The following is a 17,859-nucleotide window of genomic DNA, read 5'->3' as shown; positions in this document are numbered from 1 at the left end:
GTGGTTTAAATATTAAAAGCTACTCTATATTTTAAACCATGAGCATATCAGTAAATTACATTTAAGTACTTTCTTAATTCTCTTTCAATTGGTCAGTTGAGTGGAAATATAATTTGTAGGTTCATTGGATGTTTTATCAGTATAGGGTTATCACACACTTTGTGTCGCCTGTTAAGTTTTTTTACAGAAAGAAATTCCACACAGTGTTTGAAATTGCTTGTTTATTCGGATTTTCTTTTTTCATTACACCTGGAAAGCAACCAGACACACCACAACACCGCCATCTTAAAATAATTGCACGCAGAAGGCAAATTATTTTACTAAAAACAGTTGTTTTGTCTGATGATGCTTCTGATCCAGTAAATGTGCTTTGTTATGTCAGTGTAAACATTGGGCACATCTGGGTAGTCGCAGTTAAAGTTCTTGTTGAAAGACACAACACCAACAGCTAACCCATTGCACACAAGAGGGCCACCAGAATCACCCTGTAAAAAGGGAATATGTTTTTGTTTAACCATTATTTAAGACCGTCATACCACTTCTATATACTCACTTGACACTTGACATCACTTGACATTTTTTTCTGAATGACAGAAAGTATACTGTACCTGACAGAATCCTTTGTTTGTGCCGTATCCACCGGCGCATATTACATTATGAGGAAGTCTAGGCCATTTCTCCTTACAGACTTGTGGGTCAATGATAGACACATCTGCCATTCTCAGCTCGTTCACAACTCTCCCACGAGTTGAGGTCTTTCCCCATCCAGCAACATGGCACTGTGCATTTTCATTTATGTTTATGATAGTTTCTGCGAGTGGAATTATTTGTACACTGTTGTCCATTTGAGCTTTTCTACCCAGCTGGAGAGATTGAATCAGAAACTTAAAATTAAACCCTAAAATCAAAAGTCTAATCATTTCACAACAAGTTATCTTCTTATTGAACAGACATTCAATTAATACACATTTGTTGTCATATGGATGTTAGACTTCACTTACTTTAAGGAGCATGATGTCATCACCATATCCCACATCCTTGTAGGTATTGGGTTTGCATTTCTTTTCAATAAATATCATTTGTTGAACAGTGTTGAGATTGTGGGTGCCGAGCACAACACTTGTAAGATTCCTAAATGGGGTATAATGAAAATGGTAAGTCCCCGATTTGGCAGAAGTATACAAACGTCTGCCAAATCGCAACTTCTAACTTAGGCAACTACTTGCCTAAGGAAGTGCTATAGATATGTTAAGTGCATTTCAAATTCTTCAAGTTGACATACTAACATGTTGTAAAATGTATTTGATGAATGAAAGTACAAGTACTCCATTAACAAGCATTTCTCTGGGTGTCAGGGCGACTGAGTCAATGATTAAAAGAAAGTCTGTTTGTTATGAATTTCAGTATTTCAGTAAGTATTTCAATCACCATTGAAGTAGACGGTGTTGATAACATGAATTTGCAAGTGCAAATATTATTTATTTAAGCATGTACAATAAGTTTTAGCATCAAAATATTGTACTGATACTGGATTATAATTACTTATTTAATTTGGTGCAGACATCAGTAGTGTTGCATCTGGTAAAAGTGGAGCTAAATCTTTACACCTTTATATTCTGTTAATCACAAGTCAAAACTTCAAAATTAATATTGGTGACTCACTCATTGCCACAGTGTGCAGCCGTTAATACAAAGCCCTCACTGACAAGGAATCCTCCACACACATGGCCTTGGACCGTCTGCACTGAGGCCATGTACAGCATTGAATTTGGTGGAACTTTTTTCCCATTAATGATGTCACTCCCATGTCCTGCAAAATAAAGAAAACACAATATTTAATGTATGTCCCATTAAATAACTGGAGAAAAACAGTTTTTTGCATTAATACCATTTTGTCCAAGACATGCAAGTGTCAGAAGAAGAAAAAGCTGAAATTTGTACAGATGATCCATTAAACCAGCAAGACAATTCATTTGTCTTGTTAGGATTGTCACACACTGTAGACCTTTTTATAGAGCAGCTCTTATGTTGGCAAGTTCCCTTATCATTGACCTTATCTTGAATTGTAACCACAAGCTGTCTGCAATGCAAGTTTGCAGCTTAATTTATCTTTGCATCATCTTGTTTTTTTGTGTCTCGACATCTAGAGCAGTGATCAGTATGAGATGAATATATTACAGTCTTTGAGTTAGCTTATTTCTACCCTTCTTAATTATTTCAGTTTTAATATTTTTTAACCTTTTGATTTAGATTATTTTGCACCCATCTGGACCTAGTGAAGAACATATAGCACTGAGATTTATTAGTGTGAAAATCATATCTCACCTTGACCCAGTGTTTATCCATTTTTGAACTTCCTTTTTTTCATTCACAATTTATCTTTTGCATTTGATCATTTTACACTGTGGACCCTGTTTGACCTCATTCTTCTTGCTGTTGGTCAGGTTCACACCAAATTATAAGGGTAACACTTTCATGTAGGCTGTAGCTGTATTTAATGAAGGAATGATTTGCTAATGCAAAGAAAGCAAATGATTTGTAGCCGTCACTGTTGCCTACTGTGTGTTTTTGTTGTATGTTCCATGCCAAATTTACCACGTGTAGAAACTAGTTTCCTGCTTAAACTTTAAACAATACACTGTTTAAGGCCTTTAATCATTATTTGACAGCAGCAAGGAGCAGCAATAAGTGAACTGCATTCATTCTTTTACTCAAAATAACAATAACCCACATGCATAGTCACTCACAAAACATACTGGCACCACATCTTCACAGGAAGAAACTTAGATAAAAAGCTTACATTAATGTCAGTGCTTGATTAGTTCAAACACTGATGTTATAGTCCCTTTAAACAGAGAAAATTTCAATCCAATTCAAATTGCTTTCATGTTGTGACCTTTAGTTTTTCATACCCTGTTGTTTAACATTAGTACATGTCTGTTGTATCTTACTAGACTATTTGTTGCCAAGTCATGTTGTACTAACTTCTTTTATCTTCGTGTACTCACAGACATGTGCGTGTCTTACTGGTAGAATCTAATCATAAAGATTTTGGTTTTGATCTCTACAACTTGATAACTTGGTTGATTATGATATCTGTGCTTGTGGTTACGTCGTCTTGTCAGTCTCGCACACATGTACTTAAGATTATGCAATCAGTATTTGATGACTTTAAAATAACCTCACATTAATACCAGTCCTTCATTTTATTTTACAGTACACATTCCTTTAAAAGTTTTAATAATTTACATTTCAAGCTCACACTCGAGTTTTGTTCATTCTGGGACTGTGAAGATGTTTTTATCACTGCCTAGATAACATCAGGCAATCAGTTACAGAAAATAACTTGCAGATCAGTAAGTTAAAGGTTCATGTGAACCTTTTCACCTCTGGCCTTTTTTTTTTAAGTGTTGACCTCCTTTTTGTCTTCAGTGTGGAGCTCATTGACACAGCTCACTGGAACATTTCTTTGAATTCTGAAGCAAACTAAACAAACCACAGAAACTAGTTTCTAGAATGAAAGTTCAGTGTCAGTGCTCTATCACAGCTGCACATTAGTTAGTACATGATGGAGAGTATCAGAAATTCAAAAGAACTGCGAAATGCAAAGAAACGTTTTCACATTTGTTTTAATTTATTCAGAGTCTACAGCATCATACAATTCTTTTATGCTTACAAATTCATTTTCACAAACAGTACTAACAAATATGTAGCTCTGGGCCAGAGTCAGACAAAAGAGCTTCGCTGTCTATGCTTTTTGACCCTTGAAAGATACCACTCCAACAAACAAGAAGCCCTACCCAGTTTAATATTTTTCCCTTCAAGGACGCCTTCACTGATTTTGAATCTGCTTCCTCTGGTTCTAATTTGGGTTCTACATGTACATAAATGTCAAATTTTGACAAATGTCTCTATGTCAAAGTATAATATATACTTACACTTCTAGCTGAAAAATACCTGCATATGACATCACTTGGATGAACCTTCAGCTCAGAGGATGTCATTTTGTTGCTCATACTATCAAAGACCTTCTCCAGATGACATCATCTGAACTGGAAATGATGAAAAAGACGAGTTTTTCAGCTAGAAGCAGAGAAATGTTTTAATATAAGGAAGTCAGAGGGGAGTTTAAAAGCATTAATGTACATATATACCATAACCTAAAGCCATAGAAAGCAAGTTGAAAATTGGTGAAGTCGCCCTTTAACAAGTTTGTTTTTCTTTCAAGCTGAAAATAAAATAGCAATTAAGTCTTTAGACAACTTTTGATTCATTCTAAGAGCCTTTGCTTGAAAAACATTGGCCTTAAAACAAAACTTCCAGAATTGAGCTAAGGCTGGTGTCATAAACTGGGTTACTCACAGGTGGAATAAAAATCAGGTGGAAGCAAACTAGAATATTCATATTCTACTTCATTTAAGTCCTTCTTGGTGTCTGCTGGTAACAAGGGCCTGCAAGGGCCTCACCCTCATCCACCATGAGGCAAATGAGTGCAACGATTCAATGAAACCTCTGACACAATATAACAGTCACTGTTCTTGCAACACCAAATGGCGTAAGACCTACTTTACACATACATATATACATTGCAGGTCTTTGTGTTCTCTTTCTCACGCTAGTATAGACTGTGCAGCACCAAAAGGTTATCGACTGTCATCTTTGTGGTCTGTTTAAACACCAGTTGTTAAAATAAAAGGGAACAAGAGGTGACTCAGCCGCTGATCTGCATCACCACTAGTTCTTTTTGCATTGGCTTTGTGTGTCACAGCATTTACCTTCATGCACACCCACCTTTGACCAACAGTTTATTTCAATCAATCACAGGTGGCCCTAAAACTACTTTTAAAGCATTCAGGCAAATGATTAACAGAATAAAACCATGCAATACAATAAAAACAGAATAAAAGTAAAAATATATGCCATAAAAATACAAACCTAAACTTTGAAATTAGTCCCCTCTGCTCTGCCCAGCCCTCTCTTTCCCTGCTCTGTTGTTGCCGTGCTCTACTCAGCATTCAGGTATTCTTTAATGGTAAAGCTTTTGATGTATTACGAAAAGCGTTGGTTGTACCTTCCACTACTGTGGTTATGAATGTTTGGTACAATGCTAGAGAATTAAAAACAAATTACTAACTGTGCGTGGTCACAGCTTCCCACAGGGGAAAGCTGTGACTCGACCAACTCATATATATTGAGTTTAAAAGGAGCCATTTAAGATGTTATATGCTGAAGAGACTCAGGAGCTCCAGACTTTGCTGAGGGGATTGAATATTTCATCTATTCTGGCAAAGATGTAGCAAAAAGATTTGATTTGACATAAAGCACATACTTCTCTGTGTCCTTTTTATCATGTTTGATTTCACTCTTAAGTGATGAAAGGGTATGATAAAAATGAAACTGACCCCAGCCAGAGAGTAATAATCAGATATTTGAGAGATGTATATGAGCACATGATAAAGCAGACGTGTCTGCAGAGCATGCATAATACCTGGAAGTTGCATTATTTCAAGTCATTGAGGTGTCAAATAGATAGAGCAGCTTAACCAGCGGTTATCTATCGGTGTTATCTTGACTTCTAGCCACATCCTTTTTGCAGTGGAACCCTCAAGCTGTGTATTATTGTCTGTTTGAATGATCTTTTTTTCTTTTTTATAATCATTGACCCTACAACTTCAATGTTATATGATAAATTGTAAATATACAACATTTGTGTTTCTTGTGTAACATTTGTGTAATTGGCACTAAACACAACAAATAATGAATTAGCACAAAACACAATTTTTGTGTTTAGTGCCAATTAGCAAAAGCTAGCATGCTTTTAAATATTTAGAATCCTTTACAGTATATGTATCTATAAATATGTTAAACTAGACATTAGGTCCACATCCTTAACCTATATGTCTTTGTTAGTGTTTATTTTATCGATGCTTAAAGATCTGGTAGTGCACAAGGTGATGCACATGCATGAGTAATTTTAGGTTTCTGACTCCTATGACTCATCACCACTTTATTGACATCTCATCTATATTTCTACTTTGTTGCCATGTTAAGCTCAAACATCTGGTGACACACACAGTCAGTAAGTGAAAGTTTAAATCCAGAAAGTACAGAAGCCAAGTGCAGCTGCGTTAGCGACACAGTACTAGACTTCTCTAACTTAAAGCTCCCTGGCACACTCATTCTCCTCCTGTTTGCAGATACTACTCAGTTGCATCAAAAGTGAACCGTAGTAATTAAAGTACACAGAAGCAAAGGCTTTTTTTCTTAGTACACTTGAGCCCACTGAAATTAAAACAACAGAAACCACTGGTTCAGGTTTGAACATCCATGTTCTCACAGTCATGGTGAAAGTAATGTCAGCTTAGACAAATCATTATTGCTCATTGACCAGCATCTAGAATATGTTTAAACAACATGCCACTTGTCTGTTTGTACAAAAAAGTAGTAAGCTGGATTTTTGTGGACCTGCAGGGTTTTTCCAGTGCAACAAAATTACCACTGTACCCTGAAAAGTTCTGTAATAACTACGAAATGTTTCTGTGTTCTGGTGAAGAATGTAACCACAGAAAAAAAGACAGTATTTTAAAATTAAAGCTTTATTTTGAATTTCAAATTAGGAGGTGAAACAAACAGAGTAACTTAAATACATCATTTCCTCCACAACACATGAGGAGCATGTTATTCCGTAGACTATTTACAATTCTTTTTTTTTCAGAATGTCTTTGATCCAGGCAATGTGTTTTGATATGTCTGTATAGATGTTGGGCCAATTTGGGTAGTCACAATTGTACTTATTAAAAGACACAACACCAACTGCCATCCCATTACACACCAGAGGCCCACCAGAGTCACCCTGTGAGGAGAAGGTAGACTATTTTATTATAAAATGTTTAGGACTTTTAGACTAGAAACCAGATGACAGTTTTTGTTACTGGACAGAAAACGAACCTTACAGAATCCTTTGTTTGTGCCGGATCCACCTGCACAAATAATATTGTCGGGAAGAGAGCAAACATTTTTCCATTTCCTCTTGCATTCATCCAGGTTAATTATAGGCACATCCACCACTTTCAAAACGTCAACAGCTTCACCCTTAGTTTTTGTGAAACCCCATCCAGCCACATTGCACTTTCCCATGTTTTTTATCTTATTGTTGGATTTCGGAAGCTGTATCTTTTTTACTATCTTGCTGTCCAGTCGAGCTTTCTCAGACAGCTGTAAAACACACAAAATCACAGTTTGTACTGTAAATTAAACTCCATACAATTCCTATTAGCATACTACAAAATGGACCTTTGCTAAACAGTTATGATTTTGTTTTGTTTCATTTTGGGGACATAACCAACATTTAACATGAATGTTACAGATATCTATATTTAAGTTAACTTTAAGCTACTTACTTGGAGAAGCATGATGTCATATCCAAGTTCAGGTTTCTTATACAATGGATGTTTAAACCTCTGCTTAATTTTTATTACTGCGTCATCAGGAACATTTGTGAGATTGTGAGTGCCAAGAACAACTCTTGTCAAATTTCTAAATGACAGATCAGTAATTATTTTTCATCAGTAATAATCAGATTAAATGTATTAAACAAAGGAATTATAACTTACTGTTTGCCACAGTGAGCAGCAGTAACCACAAAGTCTTCACTGACAAGGAATCCTCCACACACATGTTGTGTGTTGGCCTGCACCGAGGCCATAAACTGCATTGAGTTCTTCGGCGCATTTCTACCATTTATGATTTCACTTCCCAGTGCTTCAAAAAATAAATGGAATAAACAATTAGTTTATATTACCAACAGAGAACCATTTGATGTGGTTTGGTAATCTTACCATTTTGTCCATTGTTTAGACATGTCAGGAGATGAAAAAGCAGAAATGGGTGAAAACGATACATCCTGTTGGCAGTAAACCAAACCTGTCTTCTTAACCTGTCTTCTTTGAAGTGTCAAGTCAGCTTTTAAGCACATTGGTTTGCTTCGTAGGCAACCCTGCGGTTTTCATTCGCATCATCTTGACATGTTAAGTGGTCTCTGCATCAGTGCGACCTTTAACTTGTCTTGTAGAGACTGGGGGATGCGGTCAGTAAAGAAATGAGGTACCATTTCAAATTTTTGAGTATGGGCAAAGCTTGAGCTTCTGCTGCATGTCATCCTAATGTGTACACACAGGTATATGATCATCTGACTATCACATGAATCCATTTATTTCTGTATTCTGTTGATGGCTCTGTCAATCTCTTTATCAGGAAATGCTTAAAACATTCTTCCGTCAGTGCAAGTGAAAAGCCAACTTTTTTGTTTTAGATCTACATTTTAGATGACCTTTAGTCTGTTGTGGATTCATGCCTCTGTCTTTGAAAACTAAATGACTAGGAAAAACCAGCAAGTTTCAGGCATGTATTTACTTTCAGTAGTCATATCCACAGTTACGAGACTACTGCTCTAGTCATTTATAGCTGCTTGCTAAGAGAGCATCATGATGTTGTTTCTCTTGACCACAATGGAACATGTCAGTAAGTGACATGTATTTTTAATGTGTGAAATGAAAGCTCTCTGACTGTCAATCTTAGCGTGACAAAACAAGTATATGTTCATCTGGGCCAAATGTTTTGCGGTCAGCTCCGAAGAGTGCTGCACTGTGGTAAATCATGTCAAAACTAGAAGTGACACAACTTGCTTTCATAGAAATGGCATATGCTTGCAGTGTGGTTGCATTGTCAACGAGAAATTGCAAAACATTTCACAATAATAGTACAAACATTTACAATTTCAAAGCACTTCACACGGTAACTACTGAGTAGGTTAATGACCATACAGCATCCATCTTTTTATGACAGATACAGCAAGAAAGATAACACATCTTAAATGTTGCTTGTGTTATTGTCTTATTAAATAGTCAAACTTCATATTTAATATGCATGTATCATTTCAATGACAATAACCATCCATTCTTTGTCATGCATTTTATTACTGTGACAGTCAAAATCTGATTTCCCTGTTCCACCATCATCTTGCATCTATGACAATTTAATTCCCTTAAATTTATTCATTTTGAACATTCTGGTTAATTTCTCACATTTATGGAAACTGCTGCATAACCACATGAAATAACCTTTAGTTTGATGAATGTGTTAAGCTAAAATACAAACATAACAGCAGTGTCTTTGGTGTGGATCTACGTGATACCACTTGCAACTCAAATTAAGTCTTGATAAACCACAGTAACCACAGTTTCAAGCTGCAGGTCTGAGAATTTATGTTTCCACAGTCTCAGCTCACCAAATAACAGTCTAAATAGACATCATCACAAAGTCTGCTGAAGCTGATCAGAGCTGAATATGTGAACGAGTGCTATAAAACATGTTTTGTATACTGTAAGCTTTAAAGCCAATCTAGAGCAGTAACAATATAGCTAGACATAAAGGAATAACTTTAAAGATACAAATGCATTTTTTAACTGGCCGACACCGTAGCACTACAATTCTCAATAATTCTATACATTTTCTACATTTAACAATGCTTTTTGTTTAGGATGTCTTTGATCCAGGGCAGATATTTTGATATATCTGTGTAGATGTTGGGCACATCTGGGTAGTCACACTTTTGGTTATTGTTGAAAGATACAACACCAACTGCTTTCCCATTACACACCAGAGGGCCACCAGAATCACCCTATGAGAAGGAAGACACTTTATTTGTTAATTTATATATGTGCCATCTTTACCAGTTGCCAGTTTTTTGGGAACAAACAGCAAACGTACCTGACAGAAGCCTTTGTTTGTGCCATATCCGCCTGCACACACAACATTGACAGGGAGGATATTATTCCATGCCTCCTGACACTTTTCCAGGTTGATAAGTGGCACATCCACCACTTGCAGCTTGTCAACGGTTTGGCCACCAGTTCTTGTGTAGCCCCATCCGGCTACGCTGCATATTTTTTTTTTTTTAAGAATTATTTGATGACTTGAGAGTTGAATAGTCTTAATTTGTGTTTTTTTGCTCAGTTGAGCTTTCCTAGACAGCTAGAGACAAAGAAAGAAAGAAAGAAAGAAACAAACAAAGAAAGAAATAATAAAAACCTGCAACACATCCTCATTTCACAATATGGTCTTTTTCTCTAACTGACTTTTAGCTATTTTTATTGCTGGTAAAGATGATAGTTCTGGAAAGCTAAAGTGTTTTGTCTCTGTAATAAAAGGTACAGTCTTCCTAAAGTATCAAACTTTGAAACAGTTTAGGGCATAAGAGCAAACTTGTATGATTGAAAATATTTTTTAGCTTATGCACTAGAATAATCATTTCCAATGTAAGCTTTTCCTGCACTGTACATTCCAATTAGTTGACCCTCCCTAAAAAAGCATGCAAACTGATCGCCTTGAAGAAAAAACAAGCAAACTGGAAGAGGAATTGCATTTCTGCCAGCAAATGCTTATTAAGTGTAGTACACTTAGAATTTAGTTTACACAACTAGAAATATAGTACTTAAAAATGTACTTGGTGTACTCTTATCTCAGTATGTAGTATTCAGAATAGTTATTTTGAACATTTGAACAGTTGTTTCAAGTTGAGTTTACTGTGTGCTGTCTTCCAATCAACATACAGAACGTCTAAAAGCATTGGAACAGTGAGTTATTTTTGCTGAAAACATTCGGCGTTTTACAAAAGATCAATATTTTAGCTTGGATTTCCAGGTATTTACATCTGGATCTGATTCTTAGAATATTTGTTTGTTAACCACGGCACTCCCCCCAAAAGGAACATGCATTACTATTGTAACAATACTACACTATACAACACTATTATGCCATTATATACTATACTACTAAGATACATAGACCCCCAACTTCCCAGTCATTCAATTAGCTGTAATCATCTAGTGCTCAGATCACGCTCACCATAGTGTAAAATGTTCTTCACACTGTACTACATAAATGGTAAATATATTTTACTAGCAATCCACTTTCAAAAAATGTAAAACTCGCTCCATCATTAGCAAATGTTAGCAAAGGATTTTGCTCTGGGTTTATGAATTCCACCAGGATGCTGTGACCCCATTATTACTTGCCTTCATGACCCTTTTAATACCTGCCTAAAAGTTTTCCCAGCAGACCAAGCACCTTTTTGTGAAATGCTGCCTCTCATTGGTTAAGTAGTCTCATTGCCTCATTTGTTGCTACTGTCCTTGGTTGTTTTAAGACAGCTTCACTCAAAAACAATAAGTAAAGTGAAAACTAGTAACAAGTGCATATTGTTGATAACTTAGTAAATTTAAGTAGAAAATGTAAGTTAGGATTCATTAAGGTTTTTACAGTGGGGTTTTTTACAGTGACTCCTGAGTCACTGTAACTAACTGTGCCAAATCAGCATGCGGACAATGATCTGCTGAACTCACAGGATAAGCTGAAAGGACAAAAAATAAATAAAACACAATTGACCATCATGTGTTATGTTGTGACAATTCCTCTGCCTTCCTGTTGGGAGTCCATGAGTTTGATTTCTGTCATTATTCTGAAAAACCATTGAATCAGTAGAAAGCACTCACCTTGCCTTTGGCCCACGTTCATCAAATTTAAATTCAAGCTACTTTTTAACCAGAAAAACTAAACAAAAAGTATGATGTTGTAAGATGGAGGAGTAGACGGTAAAATGTTTAGATTCAGTAAAAGGGACATTTACTTACTTTAAGAAGCATGATGTCATAACCAGATGCTGCATTCACATAAGATGGGTGTTTGCACTTCTTTATGTTGTACCTCATCGTGTGACTGTCAACCTTCTTAAGATTGTGGGTACCAAGAACGACACTTGAAAGATTCCTGCACACATATTGAGAGGTTGCATTATTTAAGTTTAATAGGTTATAAAAAATAGTATAATATAATAAAAAACAGCTTGAAGAGTTAAATCACCCAGTGTCATCACAGTGCGCAGCTGTGACTACAAAGTCTTCACTGACAAGGAATCCTCCACATATATGTTCTTTTGAACTGTTTTGCATTGAAGCCATATACATCATTGACTTCTCCTTCGTTATTTTACCATTTATGATTTCACTCCCAAATGCTAAAAAGAAAAGAGAAACATTTAAAATAGATAAAGATATTTAAGGCGAAATCTCTAATAATATGCAATCTTACCATTTTGTATAAGACATATCACAACGTGAAAAAGCAGAAAGCTATGCATATATTGCATCATCCCTGCAGGACACTCAAGCTGTTGCTACTGAAGTTTAACCTTTAAATTTGCTGTGCCAGAGACCAAGCGGTTTCTTTTTAACCTCATCTTGACTTCCTTTTCACACCTTCCCTTGTTTAGTGCACATGCATGCGAGCATGCTCAAGTCAAATCCTGACAGAGAAAAAATAATACTCACATACTTAAGGCTACTGGTTTGTGAAATTTGATTTTTAAATGCAAATACAAATTTGCAGTGGAATATTTTAAAAAAGACCATTTGAAACCAGGACCAGTGAAATCAATGTTTCTAACTGGGGTATTGAAAAGTAAACACAAACTCTGTCTTGAAATAAACATATACATGCAACTAGGCCAACAGATACACAAACCCAGGTTAACTTCTTCTTTGTTTTCATTATTTTCTATTCATTATATTTTTGCTTCCATAGATGCAGATAAATGCTCCAACCTTGTACAATGTGTAATGTCAATTTCTGTCATTTATTCTTTCAATAAACTAACTTTGCAACTGTGATCTTACTGTCTTACTGCATCGTTTCCTACACATGGACGCATCCAGTGTTACATCTTTCTACAACTCATTTATTTCAGTTCCTCGTGGTGTCCAGCAGAGAGTGCCAGAGTTTCGAGTAAGACTTTTAGAGTTGCACTGGCTTTGACCATCAGGGGCTGCTACAGCTCCATATTTTGTGACCAATGTAAAATAACTGTTTGAGTTGTTTAATCTTCCTACTGTAATGATATCTAAATGGTCTGCACCTATTCAATGCTTTCTACCATATTGCTACCTTCTTCCTGCCCTCCATGGTACATTAAAGACAATTCCATCTTTTTAGGCTTATTTGTCTTTAGTCTACAAATAATAAAATCTTTGTTTATTTACAATCTGTATTAATATGTGGTCTTCTATGTTTAAGAATTAAGCTCTGGACCTCTATGCTTTGAAGCAATTTAATCGTGACTGGCTTCAACCAGTGGGTGCAGAGATTTGTGAAGTCGTAAATGGTAAATTGTTACTTATATCTGCTTTACATTGTTGCTTCTCATTCACCCTTTCACTCACCAATAGCAGTGGTTGCCATGCAAGGTGCTCACCTGACCCAGGTTCAGTCTCAAGGACACTTCGGCACATAGCCATGAGAATTGAACCACTGACCACATGGTCCTTGAATGGCTGCCTTGCCAACTGAGCTACAACTGAGGTGTGGAATAAAAAGAATAAAACCTGTATGAAACTAGATAGTTAACATATTGTTATGTTTTCTATTTGTGCCTTGATTTAAATACAGCTGTGTTGATGTAGATGGTGTTCTGTGCTTTTCGTTGTGTTTTATATTTTGCTTAAGTCTTTTATTCTGGTTTTCTACATAAAGTTTCTGAAAGAAAAGCCTGAGCCTGGTGGGCCCTGGCTTTTAAACCTCACTGTGGTCTTGCTTTAAAGCTTCTTCATAATTTTCTACACCTGCTGTACATATAAATGTATGCAACAGGACATGTTTCATAAACATTACCTAGTCTTTGTTTTTACACCCTGGTTATAGTTAGGATTACAGACTCAGTTGGAGTTAATTTAGGATCCTTGACTGACATTTGCATGTTTTACTTATAGACTGATATATCCCACAGGGTTTAATTCAGTAGAAACTCTCTCATCCGCTTTATATCCACCACCCTTACAGGAAAGGGAAAGCAGATTTTGACATTGTGCATAAATGTTGAGGAAGAACATTCACCTGTTAATCTTTAAATACCCCAGTGTAAAAGAAATATCACCATACATGCAGTGACAAAACACAGAATCTGTCTGGTTTCACTGGCATGAAGAATTACTTCACACACAGCAGGGCTTGAGGGGCAGAGTGGATAGGCTTTGGCACAGCTCAACGTTTGCATGAAGCAACACTGACTTTGGTCTTTTCCAGTCACTAACAGCCAAACACAACTCATGATGTTGACCGGGCCAATATGTGGTTGGCCTGAATCAGCTGGCCAAACCATACAATGTAGGAGATGGTCTGTGCCCCTTTAAGCCTCCATGACATTTTAAATAATTTCTCCCTCAGATTTTGTGTACTTTTTTTTATATATTTTGGTAAGCTGTTAGTCACAGAAATGGTGAAAGCAGTGTGACCTAAACCTACCCAGTGCCATTGGTCACGGTAGTGTGAACAGCTAGTCTTGCTCATATTTAAAATTTGTCTCTACAAGCTATGTGCAAGGAAGTCTGCTTTCCATCTGTGACACATGGAAAAACATTTTTTTTTTTAGACTTTTTAGACTAAATCGTCTGTCAATGCACTCTGTCGCTCCTCAGTTTTAAACTCAATATGGAGTTCTCATATCCTTACTGTTATTCCCCCAGTACATTACATCAATTTACCTTCCATGCTTTTTCTATCATCCACTCAGATTCACACATTCATCTTTCCATCCAGCTCTTCACCTCACCCCCCGGTGTCTGGCACGGCTGCAGGCATCCAGAGAATGCTGACAAGGGGTTTGGCCAGTCAGCACCGCATACCTGGAGCGTGGCAAGGCAAGGCTTTAGGGGAAATGTGGCGCATGTGCCACTCAGCAGCCCTGTCTAATGTCCAGTAAGTTACTTCAGACGTGAACACTAATCCACTCAGTGATGAGTTGGCTTTAGTCTGATAGTGCTGCTGCAGGCTGCCAAGACTGTCCAAGCACAGTCTCATTTCAGACACAGCAGAGTGGAGACAAACTCTAGGCTTCAAAGGACATTGTTATACCTTTAATAAAATTGAATTTCCTTTGCAGGTATTGCACTGTGATGAATCAATTTGTTCATGTTTTTCCTCTCCTTTATGAAATGTTTATTGACTCAAAACAGTGAACCAACCAGCTTACTTTACCTTCTTTGCTGATTTCCCATCATGTCAGCAAACATTTTCCAAAATGTCACATACACGACACACATGTAAAACATTTTACACTTAATTCATTACTGTGTCATATCGACACATGTAGAGGTCCAGATATTTTAATGCATTACTTTGTACACATTTTCTACATCACAGTATATTTGATGTCTCCTAAAGTTTTAAAGATCATTAATTTACATACACTTAACACATGGCACAAGATGAACATGTCCAGAAAAAACTCTAATAGTAGTTTCCTGTCATTCATAATACCAGACAAAATACTAAACTCAAACTGTGTTAATAATATATTCTATCACTCAGGTTTTTTTCAAGGAAGATGCTGCTGATTCTCTGTTGCTTTTGAGCAAAAGCTCGTCTGGAAAAGATGTCAAACTATATTTTTTTAATCAGTTATTACTAAAATGGCAATTAACAGACACATTGTATACGTTTTCACGTGAATTTGATCATTAATTTGCGTATACCCAATAACTATACACAAAAACATTCACAAACTCACATGCACCCTCATCCATCGTCCACCCTTTGGTCCATCTATTCAGCATTATAACTTGGGCTGTTTTTGTAACAAAACAAGGGCTAATCCTAAATTCAGGGAACTGTGAATGTGCCTCAACAAATGGCAGACAAATCAGAAGGATTAGCGAGGGCCTGTGAAAGAGTGAAAGGTTTGCCATTGATCTACGGTGGTCTTGTTCTCTTTCAGGGCCACTCGGTTTGAAAACCCCACTGAGTAAGAGCATACAGGCCCACTCCAGAGCCCCCTAGGCCACCGAGAGACACACAACAGCCACAATTAGTCTCAGGAGCTGTAATGGCAATTCAGTAAGCGCTTTAAAATCGTGCCTTAGTCCGTCTGCCACCCCCACCACCCAACCCCACCCCATCGTCTACATACATAAGATAGGTATTATGAGTAGTGAGGGGCTCTTTTTTTCATTCCCACCCACCACAGTTCTTTTCAGTCGCTGTGAGAGAAAATGACCACACAGGGTTTCAAAGGTTCCAGAGGCTGTGGTTTGTTGTCGCTGCAGCAGCATGACTTGTGCCCCTGTAGATTTTGGCTAAGGCGCTCAAAATGGGCTTCTATTATAACTTTTTTCTCTCACTCAGCTGCAAATTAATTTTGAAGCATTCAAAGTAACCTTCTCTATAAACTCTTTTTATTGGCTCATGCCGAATACCTCTATCCATGTAATGTTTTCAGGGATGTACAGTGTTTTAAGTGTTCGGACGGTTCCCTCCGAATCACACTGTATAATGCTCTAGGGCTTCACAGAAACATTAAGCCTCGACTTGCTGTGCAGCCTGTGCTGCCATGTGCTATGACAGACACAAGAACATCACTGCATGACTCACTCTCTCTCAGTCCTCTGCTACAACACATCAGATCAAACACAGCTCAAACACCTGTGACATCAACTCATCACGGCAGAGGAGGAGCTTCATGACAGCTGTCATTTCCATTCTCTCTTTGGGCTCTCTTTGGGACATTCCTGGTTGGTTTTGCACTGTGTTTAGGCTTTTTTCTTTTGCTTCATGATCAAAGGCCAAAGCTTTTGATCAGGACTTCCAAAGGATCCCTCTTGTTTTGCTGGCGAGCACACTGACAGGACAGTGGTAGAGCAATGATAATTACAGCTCCCATTTGGTGTCCCTGGAACTGGCACCAACAGCCAGTCGTGCACCCCCAGGCCAAGAAGAAAGGAGAGATTCTTGGACAGTTAAAAGAGGAAGGGGAGAGGTAGAGGAGAAGAGATGCAGCGCCCTGACAAAGAAGCGACTCGATCGAGAGAGCAGGCAGAAAATGGCATTACTTTATGGCATGGATGTTTTAGTTTGTACCAAGTGTTGGTCGAACAGCTATCTTATATTCAGATGTCTGTGAAAATAAAGAGCACTGTGCACTGGGATAGCTTCTTACAACGGAAATTAAAAAAGCATACAGTATGTGTTTTTTTGTTTTGTTTGTTTTGTTTCAAAAATGACTCTAATACAACTAAAATCAACAGTTTGTAACCTTTTGTTTAATATTTTAAATAATATGTAGTGGTGCTGCTGAGTAACTCTGTGACCCAGACTCACTGAGCAGCCTGGTGGCAGTGCAGAGATATTCCCTTTTAAATGTTTTTAGGGGCAGAAGATGGTGGGTTTGCATCCTTGGTTGGCTGCAGCCTTTCTGTGTGGAATTTGTGCTAGCGTGAGTTTCCTCTGGGTACTCTGGCCTCCTCCCACAGTCCAAAGACATGCGTGTTAGTTTAACTGGTGATTCTAAGTTACCCATTAGTGTGAGTGTGAGTGAATAGTTGTCTGTTTGTTTATGTCTCTCTGTGTTGGCCCTGAGAAATACTGCTGCCCTGTACCCTACCTTTCACTCTATGACAGCTGGGATAGGCTCCAGCCCCAGCAACCCTACACAGGATAACTGTGTACAGATAATGGATGGATGTTTTGAGCTCATGTTTTGAGAATTGTGTTTGACTGAAAAGCTTTAATACTTTTTTGTATGTTGTAATTTCATTTCAACATCTAAGACCTGAATGGCTGGGCAATGTGGGGACAGAGGGAGATCTGGGCAGAGTGGAACTGATTGATTTTAAGTCTTGTGTTGTTATTATTAGCTTAATTCCAAAAGTTTGCAAATGATAACTTGAAAGCACAATTTGTAAGATACTAAGGTATAGGCTTATGTATTTTGTTGCCAAAAGAGACAACCATTAGATGACAGTGTTAAAGTCTGTG

At 37.3% G+C, this 17,859-nt stretch overlaps 3 protein-coding genes across 3 annotated transcripts; all 3 read right to left on the bottom strand.

Annotated features, from left to right (window-relative positions):
• Window positions 1-206: 206 nt before the first annotated feature.
• On the bottom strand, window positions 207-2,047 carry LOC137131701 (duodenase-1-like). Its single transcript, XM_067513339.1, has 5 exons — window positions 1,889-2,047; window positions 1,663-1,810; window positions 1,002-1,131; window positions 609-863; window positions 207-485 (listed from the first exon to the last, which is right to left on the bottom strand). Exons 1-5 carry the CDS (start codon window positions 1,971-1,973, stop codon window positions 321-323), a joined length of 783 nt encoding a protein of 260 aa, XP_067369440.1. The 5' UTR covers window positions 1,974-2,047; the 3' UTR covers window positions 207-320.
• A 4,533-nt stretch (window positions 2,048-6,580) lies between these two features.
• On the bottom strand, window positions 6,581-8,026 carry LOC137132180 (mast cell protease 1A-like). The gene is made up of 5 exons (XM_067514395.1): window positions 7,839-8,026; window positions 7,614-7,761; window positions 7,401-7,536; window positions 6,949-7,215; window positions 6,581-6,853 (listed from the first exon to the last, which is right to left on the bottom strand). The coding sequence occupies exons 1-5, from the start codon at window positions 7,900-7,902 to the stop codon at window positions 6,695-6,697; spliced, it is 774 nt and encodes a 257-aa protein (XP_067370496.1). The 5' UTR covers window positions 7,903-8,026; the 3' UTR covers window positions 6,581-6,694.
• Window positions 8,027-8,955: 929 nt separating this feature from the next.
• On the bottom strand, window positions 8,956-12,300 carry LOC137132179 (duodenase-1-like). Its single transcript, XM_067514394.1, has 5 exons — window positions 12,148-12,300; window positions 11,920-12,073; window positions 11,691-11,826; window positions 9,769-10,032; window positions 8,956-9,679 (listed from the first exon to the last, which is right to left on the bottom strand). Exons 1-5 carry the CDS (start codon window positions 12,206-12,208, stop codon window positions 9,518-9,520), a joined length of 777 nt encoding a protein of 258 aa, XP_067370495.1. The 5' UTR covers window positions 12,209-12,300; the 3' UTR covers window positions 8,956-9,517.
• Between the last annotated feature and the right edge of the window lie 5,559 nt (window positions 12,301-17,859).

The sequence above is a fragment of the Channa argus genome, chromosome 8, assembly GCF_033026475.1.
Source record: "Channa argus isolate prfri chromosome 8, Channa argus male v1.0, whole genome shotgun sequence".
In the NCBI taxonomy this organism is placed as follows: Eukaryota; Metazoa; Chordata; class Actinopteri; order Anabantiformes; family Channidae; genus Channa; species Channa argus.
Note: the sequence above shows the minus strand (reverse complement) of the source record. Positions and strands in the feature narration are given on the sequence as shown.

What these genes read in the sequence shown, in the direction of transcription:
- LOC137132179 (XM_067514394.1), bottom strand. Translation starts at nt 12,208, where the DNA reads ATGATGCAATATATGCATAGCTTTCTGCTTTTTCACGTTGTGATATGT. An exon ending in GCGCACTGTGATGACACTGG is followed by an intron (nt 11,827 to 11,919) that starts GTGATTTAACTC and finishes ATATGTGTGCAG; the next exon opens with GAATCTTTCAAGTGTCGTTC. An exon ending in ATGACATCATGCTTCTTAAA is followed by an intron (nt 10,033 to 11,690) that starts GTAAGTAAATGT and finishes CTTTGTCTCTAG; the next exon opens with CTGTCTAGGAAAGCTCAACT.
- LOC137131701 (XM_067513339.1), bottom strand. Translation starts at nt 1,973, where the DNA reads ATGAATTGTCTTGCTGGTTTAATGGATCATCTGTACAAATTTCAGCTT. An exon ending in TGCATGTCTTGGACAAAATG is followed by an intron (nt 1,811 to 1,888) that starts GTATTAATGCAA and finishes TTTATTTTGCAG; the next exon opens with GACATGGGAGTGACATCATT. An exon ending in CAAACAAAGGATTCTGTCAG is followed by an intron (nt 486 to 608) that starts GTACAGTATACT and finishes CCCTTTTTACAG; the next exon opens with GGTGATTCTGGTGGCCCTCT.
- LOC137132180 (XM_067514395.1), bottom strand. Translation starts at nt 7,902, where the DNA reads ATGTATCGTTTTCACCCATTTCTGCTTTTTCATCTCCTGACATGTCTA. An exon ending in TCTAAACAATGGACAAAATG is followed by an intron (nt 7,762 to 7,838) that starts GTAAGATTACCA and finishes TATTTTTTGAAG; the next exon opens with CACTGGGAAGTGAAATCATA. An exon ending in CAAACAAAGGATTCTGTAAG is followed by an intron (nt 6,854 to 6,948) that starts GTTCGTTTTCTG and finishes TTCTCCTCACAG; the next exon opens with GGTGACTCTGGTGGGCCTCT.